The sequence below is a fragment of the Pseudomyrmex gracilis genome, unplaced genomic scaffold, assembly GCF_002006095.1.
Source record: "Pseudomyrmex gracilis isolate BER0280 unplaced genomic scaffold, ASM200609v1 scaffold_3050, whole genome shotgun sequence".
NCBI classification, from domain to species: Eukaryota; Metazoa; Arthropoda; class Insecta; order Hymenoptera; family Formicidae; genus Pseudomyrmex; species Pseudomyrmex gracilis.
In genome coordinates this window covers 1-11,040 of record NW_018023634.1, presented here as the reverse complement: position 1 = coordinate 11,040, position 11,040 = coordinate 1, and the positions used below count along the sequence as shown (strand labels likewise).

Below are 11,040 nucleotides of genomic sequence, written 5' to 3'. Positions count from 1 at the left end.
GAGCGTTTACATTTATACCCATCGACAATGTATCGAATCTATATTCGATCTATGACAATCACAAACGAGACCAGTTTATATAATTATGTAAATGTACAGACACCGTCAACCGCACGATTCGATGACGTTTTACACGACGTACCGGATGAATTTAGTTTTACGATCTTGTTAAAAGTGCCGCATGTTCTTAATGACACGTATGATAGTGGTATGCACATTATTGTCAAAGGACCTAATCGGTGCAAGAATTATTCGAAAATACCTCAAAATTTACTAAGGCAGGTGAATGTAAAAAAGAATGATGTCGGATGGCAAGCTGCTGAGATCACGGTTTGTGTATTATTTTAATATAATTTCAAAAACATTTCTACATTTGAACATGTTAAGTAATAAAAATAGACAATATAAACAAATTATTTATTTACTTATTTACAAATAGATATATTAAATATATAAGTACTAAATAAGTGCGCACTTTTAACTGTAAGCAATTAAAGCAGGTAAAAGAAAAACTGTTGCTTTTAGTTTTTGAATCAACTTTCTCTCTCTCTCTCTTTCTACACACACACATAGAGTTAATGTTTTATTATTTTAGACAGATGAGATTGCTCGCAACAATTATACCTTTATAGTTGGTGACAACAAAACTTACGGAGGAGCTAGAAATTGCCCATTGCAGCCTAATCGATCATATGAGATAATAGTTATTCTAAAAGAACAAAGATCAATATTTCGGATTTCTAATGAAATGACCATGCTTAAACTATGGACTAGCATCGGAAAAGTTTCAGATTCATCACCGATTTACGAAATATGGCTTTCTATTCCTATAATATTACTGCTCATTATAGTTGTCACAGTGTTTTATATTTATCGAAGGTAGCATATTGCTTCATTAAATACTAATACATAAATATACTAATTCTACTTTATTAAATACTACTTCATTAAATACTTTATTAAATATTAATACTAATACATAAATATATAAATGCATGCGGTTTACTTATTTCTTTGGATCTTTTTATGCCAGAAATCAAACAGTTGTAATTAAGTAGAAAATAATTTATCAATTTCATCTACAAAGCAGTGTGTATAATATTTACAGAAGAACGAGACAAGTATTGGAACAGATGATGTCGCAAAACGAGATGGAGGTGTGGCAAAACGCTGAGAAGACGACTGTCTTTAGTAATACAGTCAAATCTCGGTAACTCGAACCTCTGTAACTCGAAAACCTCTATAAGACGAAAATTTTGTTTATTCCTTTCCGCTCCGCGGAAAGAAAAAGTGCACTTCGATGAATCGAAACCTCTACAATTCAAAGATTTTAGCTCTTCTCTTGAGATTTGAGTTATCGAGATTCGACTGTAGTAGTAATACTTAAATTAGTAATATTAAGATTATTTAAAATTAATATAAAAAGTATCAATTTTTGTGCGATAATTGTGGGCAGAGGAGGACGATAGAAAGTTGAGAGGATAAGAATGTTGATAGAAGTAGTGCTGGGAAGGAATAGAGAAGAGGAAGAAGTAATAGAGAAATTGCAAAGAATAAAAAATGGGGACGTTTGAGAAAAAGAGGGATGGGAATAAAATTGAGATGAAAAGATTGTATGAAGTAGAGTGGATAAAGAGACGTTGAGAATCACTATGAGTAAGGTTGAGGAAGTGAGGTGTGAAGGATGGAGAGTAAAGATATGATCTAATGAAGCGGCGGAAGCGAGTTAGAATTAAATTAAATTAAAAATAGAGTGTGTGTTTGTGTGCAGACAAGTTAGATAGATTATAGTTGTAAGTTAGCCGTAAGTTGTAAAATTAAGTGTAACTTTTCAATTTTGTAAGGTGTTTAGTTGATAAGAGAATAATGTAATGATTATGATTGTGAAATCTTTATGAAACAAAAAATAAGTAAATACATACATACGCACATAGTAACAAATTTTAATAAATTATTTTATTATAATATGTATATTTTAACCAGGATGAGAAGCATTAGATTATTATTTTTGTCTGAATTTACATAGGAAAAGTTTCGGATTTATTGGCTTCCAAACTGTGGATACTTCCATTAATATTATTGCTCCCCATAATTGTTACTACTGTTATTTCTCATATCTACCGAAGGTAGCGTATGTCTCTTATAAAAAAATGATACTATATAAATGTAAATGCATATGTTTTGATTTACATCAATTAAAGAATCTTAGGGTCTAAAGGTTCTACGCAAAATATTTTTAAATCGTTTTGTTTAAATTAATTTTTTGAGTTTCTTATAAGTGCTCTTATATTATTAAGCAAGATTAGAAAAAAAGATACAATGATTTATTTTTTTTATTTACAAAGCAGTGTTGATTGCAATGTGTAGACTGTTTACAGAAGAAGAAGACGTCAAATTTTGAGACAAATAATGTTGGAGAACGAGATGGAAATGTGGCTAAATATGGAGAGAACAACTGTCTTTATATAGTACTAGTAATACTTAGATTGTCAGGAATATTAGGAATAGCAACAAAGTTTTAATGAAGTATCTCTGACAAATAAAATAAAAACGAAGCTAACATCCGGCTAATATTCTTGTTATTATGTTATATTTTAAAAATCAGGATTTTCTATAAAAAATATTTAACATTTAAAACTGAGATTCATCTCGGGCTCTGTGAAGTCTTTCACGTGAGTTTTTTGAATTGTACTTACAATTCTAATAATCATATAGGATGCTAAATTTGCATCTCGTATATGAAGTACCCCGAATATCCCCCCAACTTAATTTAAAATAGTGCGAAAAAAACTATATGATTATTAGAATTGTAATTACAATTCAAAAAACTCACGTGAAAAACGTGAATTCGATTATATATGTGTACACACGCACATATATATATAGACATATTTCCCGCAGAACATTTAGCGAACGGCTCTTAACGACTAATCATTCATTTATTATTTAAAAAAATATTTATTCGAAAAACTTTTATTCTTATAATATAGTGTATATATGATAAATATATACAGCTTCTACAAAATAAAAACTGTAGTTTTATTTAAATTCAATATGTGTGTTTATTCTTGCTTTCAATATTTTAGTATAACACTGGCTAATTTTTTAATATAATATGTGACTGACGTTAAATTTCTTTTTTTAAGTAGAAAATTTGTTTGTATGTCAAGTACTATTCGCCTTGTTGTCTCGCAAAAGAAAGAACACACGCTAGTGTTTTGCGTCAAGTTCATGTGTAGCCCGACCGTGACTCATTTACGCGAGTCGGGCAGTTCATTCAGCAATGTTAACCCTTTGCACTCGAGGCCTTTTTCGCTCGCGCGAACCAGCAACTCGAGACAATTTCGGCTATATTAGAGAAACATTTTACAGGTACTTTAAAATCATACAAACGTATACAAATAATAAAATTTCACCAATTTATTTATTTTGACTGGACGCATCAAACCTCCCGGGCGCCATAGCAGCGCCGCTCGAGTGCAAAGAGTTAAGATTCTCATACTTCAACAATAACTTAACCGATCAATTTCGCAGTCTGAATCAACTCGGGCTGAGAAAGTAGAAAAAAATAACGTTATGTTTGTTTTGTACATGCTTTCTGAGCAAAGATTTTTAAGGTAAATTATTTATTATTATTAAAAATACGGAAAAAAATTTATTTAAATTCAGAAACGTCGTCTGGCTAGACAGGCCAGTAGTGAGGAAATGTCTTTTTCACGTCGTCTCTACTAGATGGCAAATGTGTAGTGCGACGCATGATAGAAAAAAAAAGACAGAGAACAGTATGTTTGCTCTTTTTTTCTACATATATATATTAACTACAGCGCTGAAAAAGTTATAGTTAGAGAGTGAGTGAGAAAGAAAGAGAGATAAAACATGTATAATCACATTAGGAAGACAAACCTTAGGAAGACATGAGAAAGTTTATTTTATTGTACATATATATTTGTATGAATATATTTTATACACACACACACATATAAATATGTTCCTAATTTTAGTTTTTTTGATGATTATAGATTCTTTCGGAGTGTTTTGAATGATCCTGCTTCTAATCAATCTGAAATTTTGCACAAAAATAGTGTTTGATGTGACAAATACAGCGTGTGTACCTCATTTCGAAAAATAAAAACCAAAGTTTTAATGATATAAAAACTATATCGATTAAAATCAACTTTGGGTGTATTTTCGAATACCTTCTTTTTGTGATTGATGTGAAAGTTTACACAAAAATAGTGCTTGATGTGACGAATAAATCGCGCGTGATTTACTTTAAGAAATATAAATCACATTTTTTATGATATGAAACCTAAATTGCCTAAAATTGATTGCATATGATATATATAAACATATACATGTACATTTTGTATAAATGTACAAACATCATCAACCGTAAAGTTTAACGACATTTTACTCGTCGTACCAGACAAATTTAATTCTACGATCGTGGTAAATACACCACATGTTTTTAATGATACGTATGATAGTAAAATACACGCTATTGTGAAAGAATCTAATTTCGATGCAAGAAATATAAAAAAATACCTTCAAATCTACAAAAGCAGGCGAGTATGAAAAAAAAATTATGTCGCTTGGCAAGCTGCTAATATTTCGGTACATGAAAAAAAATATTAACAAATATAATATAAACAAAATATTTACTTCTCAATGTACATTGTGTCAAAAAACGAAAGTTTCTTTATGAAAATTTTTCTTAGTAGCTTTTTACTAAACACTGAGCGACTACTACGAGCTTTTTATTGTTACTCACATAGATAATTGTTATACTATATGTGAAAAAAAAAATAATTTAAAGAGTCTGTACAAAAGTTTTATTAATATCTGTGACAAAACGATGCAATATTTGATATTAGATGCTTTTGCAATATATTATACAAATGTCTAAAAATAGATCAGAGACCATCTATAGGACAGTTACATTTGTGTTTTACTAACACATCTGCTTATATTATCGTTATAGATAACTTCACGGTTACTTTTAAATCTTTCATACATTTAAATAAAGACTCGCCATACGATGTCATTAAGCTTTGCGATTTGACAGATCTTTTACAAATTTGATGCCACTACATAATTGAATTAATATTCGGTAATTCCTACTAGTAGACAGATTTGACAATGAGTGTGCCAGTTATAGTTAGCAGACATGGAACCTGATATCGCTGATTCATTAAAGGAAGTTTAATTTCCTTTCCACTACTCTTTTCTCTGTTAAAATTACTGTAACAATGGTAGTGTACTCGTTGCGGTTATACTGCAAAGTTCATAACTAAATTAGACTTATTCTTATTACTTTGCAAAGTTTTGTGTTTAACATTTGAACATTAACAGAGTTATTTTTCTTTTTCAATTAGTATTTTGTCTTTCTTTTTGATCGGAAAAATCAAAACTACTTCTGTATAAGTATATATTTTGTGAACTATGCATTCTACGCTGCAATTACTCTGTGAAATTATCATAAAAGTGATTTTGTTTACTACAATTACGATTAAAAGTGCGAGTTACACGTAGACAATCATGTTTTATACAAGTTTTTATTCTTAGTATATTTGCTGTGCTTGTGTTGTGTTTAATAACGTATACTGGAAAATATATATGTTGATATAAAATACTTAATTAATTTCACTATTTGTTTTGATTTGATTATTATTATCTGGTGACTTTTTTTATCGCTTGTGAAGATCGACTGTGAATGTGGAACACATTTAACGACAATGCAGATAATATTAAAATTTCTACTCTTTGCTGCCCACATTTTCCACATTTGTGGAAAAGTAATTCTTTTACGTGGAGAATCATATCATACAAATTCATCTGTAAGTGAGAGAAAATATATATGTCTCTCAGAAAATGACGGCGGCGCACTTGTATGGAATGACGACTTAGTCCTTCGATATCAGCAAGAAAATCGTACTGACTTGCGTAAGTTATAACGTTTTTATAACATATCAAAAAGTTATCAGTTTACAGCTTTGCAAATAAACCTTTCAAAATAAATTTTCTGAACAAGTTGTTCCACTTTTTCTTATATTATAGAAGTAAACTATACTATATTATAGAAATACACGTATAAAACTTTGTAAATTAAGTCTACTAAATACTTTTGTAAATAACTTCTACTTCATCTTAAATTTAAGTACTATTTTTATTTTACGTTTAATAGTCAAATATTCTATACACATTGATATCATATTTCTCGAGATTATACGCTACTATATACACGCATATTATATTATATTGTAGAGTTCGACAGTACACATGTATACAATACCTGGATACATTGCAAAATAGACGCAGAAACAGGCTGTTTAGAATCACGAGATCGAAGTAACTACAAAGTAGCAATGTTCAATGCATGGATGAATTGTACATTAATAAACACAACAATAAGCTGTTTAGATTCATGGAATCGAGAAAATTGGATTCTTACAGATGCTATGAGAACACCAATGGGTCCGGTATTTGATCAAAGATGGGAAGGTAGAAAATTTGCAATGTGTAAAAACTTATATCTATTATTAATTCAAAATATTCAATACACTGCATCATTAAATGTATGCAAAATGTAGAGTTACTATTACTGTTTTAAATAACATGTACTTAAAATTTTTAGAATTTCAAGAACTAAAATTTCCAGAAAACGGCTATTTGGATTCGGCAGGTGTATCAATTCCAAAAACAGGAGCGATGTCTATTTCAATTCGTTCATGGCAGAATGTGCACATTTCGGTCTGTCTTCTTCGTTCTTTCATATCTTACAATAGACGTTCTCTGATTAAGTTATTTTGTTTTGCAATAACATTAAGATATGATGATACGGAGTTCACGGTTCAATATGAGAAGTTTATTTATTTAGACAACGATTCACTTCGCCACCGCACTGTCACCGACAAAATCTCCAAAAGAGTAAGATATAAATACAACATATTAGTATTTATATGATTTTCAGGGTTTTCCTTTCTTATACATATCAAAAAATTTCTAAATCAAACCATAACAAAAAATACTTGTACTTAAAATACAATTGTATGTATATATTTCTGTGTATATATTTCTTTACGACAATGTGAAAAAATATATATTTCTTTCTCAAAAAATGCAAGTTGAGCATCTAAAAAAAACACAAGACAAGTAGATAAATATTATAATTATTCCAGTTAACATCATTATCTGAGACTGAATGGCGAACGTTCGTTATTTCATGGGATTTTTGGAAAAGAAATATATCTGTTTATGATACTAACAATAATAACAGAATGCTTACAATTGAAAATACAGAAAAGTTTAACTTTACTGTCGACGAATTTGACAATTTTTACACTTTATTTTCCATCAAAACATTCAGACAAGAAACAAAGCAATTACCCAAAGTGTTGTGTCGCTTCCATGACTGTAAGTATATTAATTTCAAACAATAAGTTATTTAAGAACTTTACTTTATTCTAAACAAAGCAAACTTTAACCAAATTGTGATTTGTCAAATGCAAATAGTTTTGTCAGAAGTAGATTTGTTTGCTGAAAAAAAGGAATATTATTTTTATGCTATCACACTATATAACAAATTTTTAGCCTTTTAATACTTAAATAATATAATTATTATAATATAACTTCAAAATATACAACTATATATAATATCTTCAGATTCTCTTCTGTTTGTATGGTAATTTTTACACATTTCTTCTTACACGCGGCTTACGACATAGCAATATATTGGAACCTCGTTTATGCGAATCTTTTTTATTCAAACAAGTTGAGGCCCCAAACTTTTTACGCAAACTGTTGATTCGTATAATAGAGTTTAAGCATTGGTTATCTGAACTATTTGTTCCTTGATCGATTCGGATAAANGAAGTTCTACTGTAAATACTCACAAACTCAAATCATGATATAGAATAGTCTAATTACCTGTAATGAAAAATACATACACTCACGTGTATATATATTGCGTTCCAGACACTTTCCTGTACACAGTTGACGAAAATGCAATTTTAACAACTCGTTCTTATAAACCTAATACTCAGAAGATGTGCATACAGTTATCACTAGGCTTGTGTGCAGNATGTAATGCAGANGTCNNGATNATTGANTCTACAACGCATAAANTATTACACTCTGTAACAGCTAAAGGCTCACTAAATGCTGCGATTCACGGNTTACCTATGTGGCAACTCGTTAAACTTGATGGAAATTTTTCCGCCGACACTTATATTAGNNAAATAAAAATCCGTGTAATACCCAAAATTACGAAGCCTACTCATAACCCGTTATGGGCAATAGNTCATGTTAGTCAATGTCCCAATACAGGTGTAAATATGCATAAATTTTNCATATATTTACTACCANTAAGTNGAATACTTGAATTTCTCAGTAAATTGTTNCTAATACTTTTTTACACTTATATCTTTTATGGTTTATGGTTTTCCTTAGACGTTTTGAGGAAAGGAATTATTTCGCAAAAAAATAACAATGCTACTTTGTTGTCGAATATAACTTGCCAAAAATTATTTTTTAACGAAAATACTGTCGTAAGTTCTCTGCCAAAAGTTACAAACAGCATAGATCTAGGTACTTAACAACTTTTTAAATATTACATGTACAATTTTATATTCTTATAAGCTTTCAAACCTATTTATATTATTGATTTCTTAAGTAGCAATATACAATATAATATTGTATTTGTAATCAATAATATTTTATAATATAATATAATTTATACTATATTTTACAAAATAATTGTATTTTTATAAATTTATTTAGACACAGATGACAAAATTTGTCCTGAAGGAAAAATTGGACCAGATTGTTTCTTTTCCTGCGAACATGATCTAAACAGCTCTTTTAACTGTAGAGGAACTGCAGTCTGTTACAAACATGGTTGTTTATGTTCTCCAGGATTTCAAGGCGATACATGCTCTGATTGTAAGTAGGTTGGAATGCTTTTCTTACAACAGTTTTATTACTATGACACTCGTCATAGTAATATATATTATAATTATGTGTTATAAATGCATAATATTAATACTTATATTATTGTATTAAATATATATTATTACTCTTTATGTTGTTAAATATATATATATATAAATGCAGTATGTAACAACAATTGGTATGGGTATAATTGTACAAACAAGTGCGGTTCATGCAACTCTTTTGGATGTAACAAAAGAACTGGAGAATGTATTAACGGATGTGCTGATAACTTGAAAATATTGTACGTGCCACCCTTGTGTCATATAGGTAATTCCGAATTTTTCCTGATTTAGAGTATACTATTGCGATTATATTTGTCAGACATTTGTATCATTCTGATAATAGTTTTTTGACAAACAAGTGTTTTATTGATTTTTAAGGCATAGATAAGCTCACAGAACCTGAAATTGTCTCTGTCACTTCAACAAGCATCCGAACTAAACTTCCTATAGTGTGGAAACAAGAATATGAAAAAATACAAATAACTTATTCGTTCACTATTATGGTAACACTTACCAATGTTTTTAAAATAGAAGTAAAAAAAACATGTAAAACTAAGTTTATCTTTGACAAGAATTTATCATTACCAAAACCTGTCTCAGTAATCTATTATTCAGGCCGTTGTTTGACGTGCTCGGAAGAAAAAAAGTGAAATAACACTTTCTAATGTAATTTTTCACAGGGAGAAAATAACTACACCTTTTCGCAATCGTGGAATAAACTGTTAAAAAATATGACACATTTGACAGGATATTTCACCAATTTGAATCCTGGTTCTGTTTATTCAGTCAAATGCAAATTGCTTGCAGTAAATGAAATAATTGAAAGCAAGTGGCAAAGTGTGGAAACTGATTGCGAACGTAAGTATCAATATTGTTTTTCTTGTGTATATGAATTCGTACACGCTTGAGCGTAAAACATTTTGCACTACTTTTGGCACTAAAAAAAAAGAATACAAAAAGAAGTTTCCAAATGATAAAGTTTTACTTGTATTATTTTATATTCAAATATCATCATAATCATACTATTTTTGTGACCTACGTTGTTATTTTCTAACCACATCATTATTTTGTTACTTATTCATATAAGAAATATTTTTCTTATTTTTTTTTAAATTTTTTATTTATACAAATAGGTATATATTTTTTACATAGTATATTGAGATGAATGTAAATACAAAAAATGTTTAAAGCAGTATGATAAAAATGAGATTTATTCTTGTTTAAAATCGCATGTATATAAGAGAAATTACAATACAAAAGAAATATGTAAATACAAGATTTGATACTAAATAATATCATACTACAAATTTTTATTATATCTCTTATATACATAGTCTCTTTTATACTAACTGGATGTTTTCTTGAACTGTCATCATGTAGCAATAAAAATCTTTACCGTATTGTCTACGGAAAACAGTATAATTATTGGATGGCAAAATACTTCAGATGTACGTACATAGTTTGCTTTGTATTCTAACATAACAGTATCTTTATTTAAAACGTAGTATGTATTGAATTAATAATACAGACATAATTTTTTTTTTTATACTAGCACTTATTTCCATGTCCAGCACATTGGTATTATGTAACTCTTCAAAATAAAAATACAGGCGAGATTATTTCTAATTCAACAGTTACCACTTTTCCCCATAAAGTGTCAGNTTTACCATCACATACTGTTTTCAACGTGATTGTGAGTCGTCCGCGACTTGCTCATATAACCATAAAACATAGCNTCANGTTCATCACTCATATTCGTACATTACGAAGCGGTAAGTTTNTGTCTTTATTCTGATNGTTGTAGTACAGTAAAAANTTTCACAAATNAAAACTTCATATATTACATAAGTACGTCTGTCTAATATTTTATAAATANCATTAGCTTCAACAAGAGTATTAGATATTCAACATTTTGCAAACTCGAGCACACAAGTCACTCTGAAATGGAACTCTCCAGATTATTCAAGCATAGTGCTATATGAAATAACATTAAAGGTAATTTTATGTAACTTGTAGTTATACGTGTTCAAACGTCAACATAAATGTA

The 11,040-nt window shown here is 29.3% G+C and overlaps 2 protein-coding genes and 1 long non-coding RNA gene across 3 annotated transcripts; all 3 read left to right on the top strand.

Moving 5' to 3' along the window:
* Positions 1-16: 16 nt before the first annotated feature.
* Positions 17-1,882, top strand: LOC109863064. Its single transcript, XM_020443245.1, has 3 exons — positions 17-330; positions 596-879; positions 1,109-1,882. Exons 1-3 carry the CDS (start codon positions 28-30, stop codon positions 1,212-1,214), a joined length of 693 nt encoding a protein of 230 aa, XP_020298834.1. The 5' UTR covers positions 17-27; the 3' UTR covers positions 1,215-1,882.
* Positions 1,883-5,556: 3,674 nt separating this feature from the next.
* LOC109863065 lies at positions 5,557-6,317 on the top strand. The gene is made up of 2 exons (XR_002251282.1): positions 5,557-5,943; positions 6,265-6,317. It is a non-coding gene; the product is annotated as an uncharacterized LOC109863065 (long non-coding RNA).
* A 43-nt stretch (positions 6,318-6,360) lies between these two features.
* On the top strand, positions 6,361-10,998 carry LOC109863063 (the record flags this gene model as incomplete). The annotated part of the gene is made up of 12 exons (XM_020443244.1): positions 6,361-6,501; positions 6,635-6,927; positions 7,179-7,413; positions 7,975-8,325; positions 8,449-8,586; positions 8,779-8,940; positions 9,112-9,258; positions 9,372-9,496; positions 9,674-9,851; positions 10,374-10,441; positions 10,546-10,765; positions 10,876-10,998. Coding segments are annotated over exons 1-12 (2,176 nt in total), but the record flags the coding sequence as incomplete, so codon positions are not given.
* Between the last annotated feature and the right edge of the window lie 42 nt (positions 10,999-11,040).

Bases quoted from the DNA above. Each gene is read 5' to 3' on its own strand.
- LOC109863064 (XM_020443245.1), top strand. From the start codon at position 28: ATGTATCGAATCTATATTCGATCTATGACAATCACAAACGAGACCAGT. The intron at 331-595 runs GTTTGTGTATTA...TTATTATTTTAG, and splicing joins GGCAAGCTGCTGAGATCACG to ACAGATGAGATTGCTCGCAA. The intron at 880-1,108 runs GTAGCATATTGC...TAATATTTACAG, and splicing joins GTGTTTTATATTTATCGAAG to AAGAACGAGACAAGTATTGG.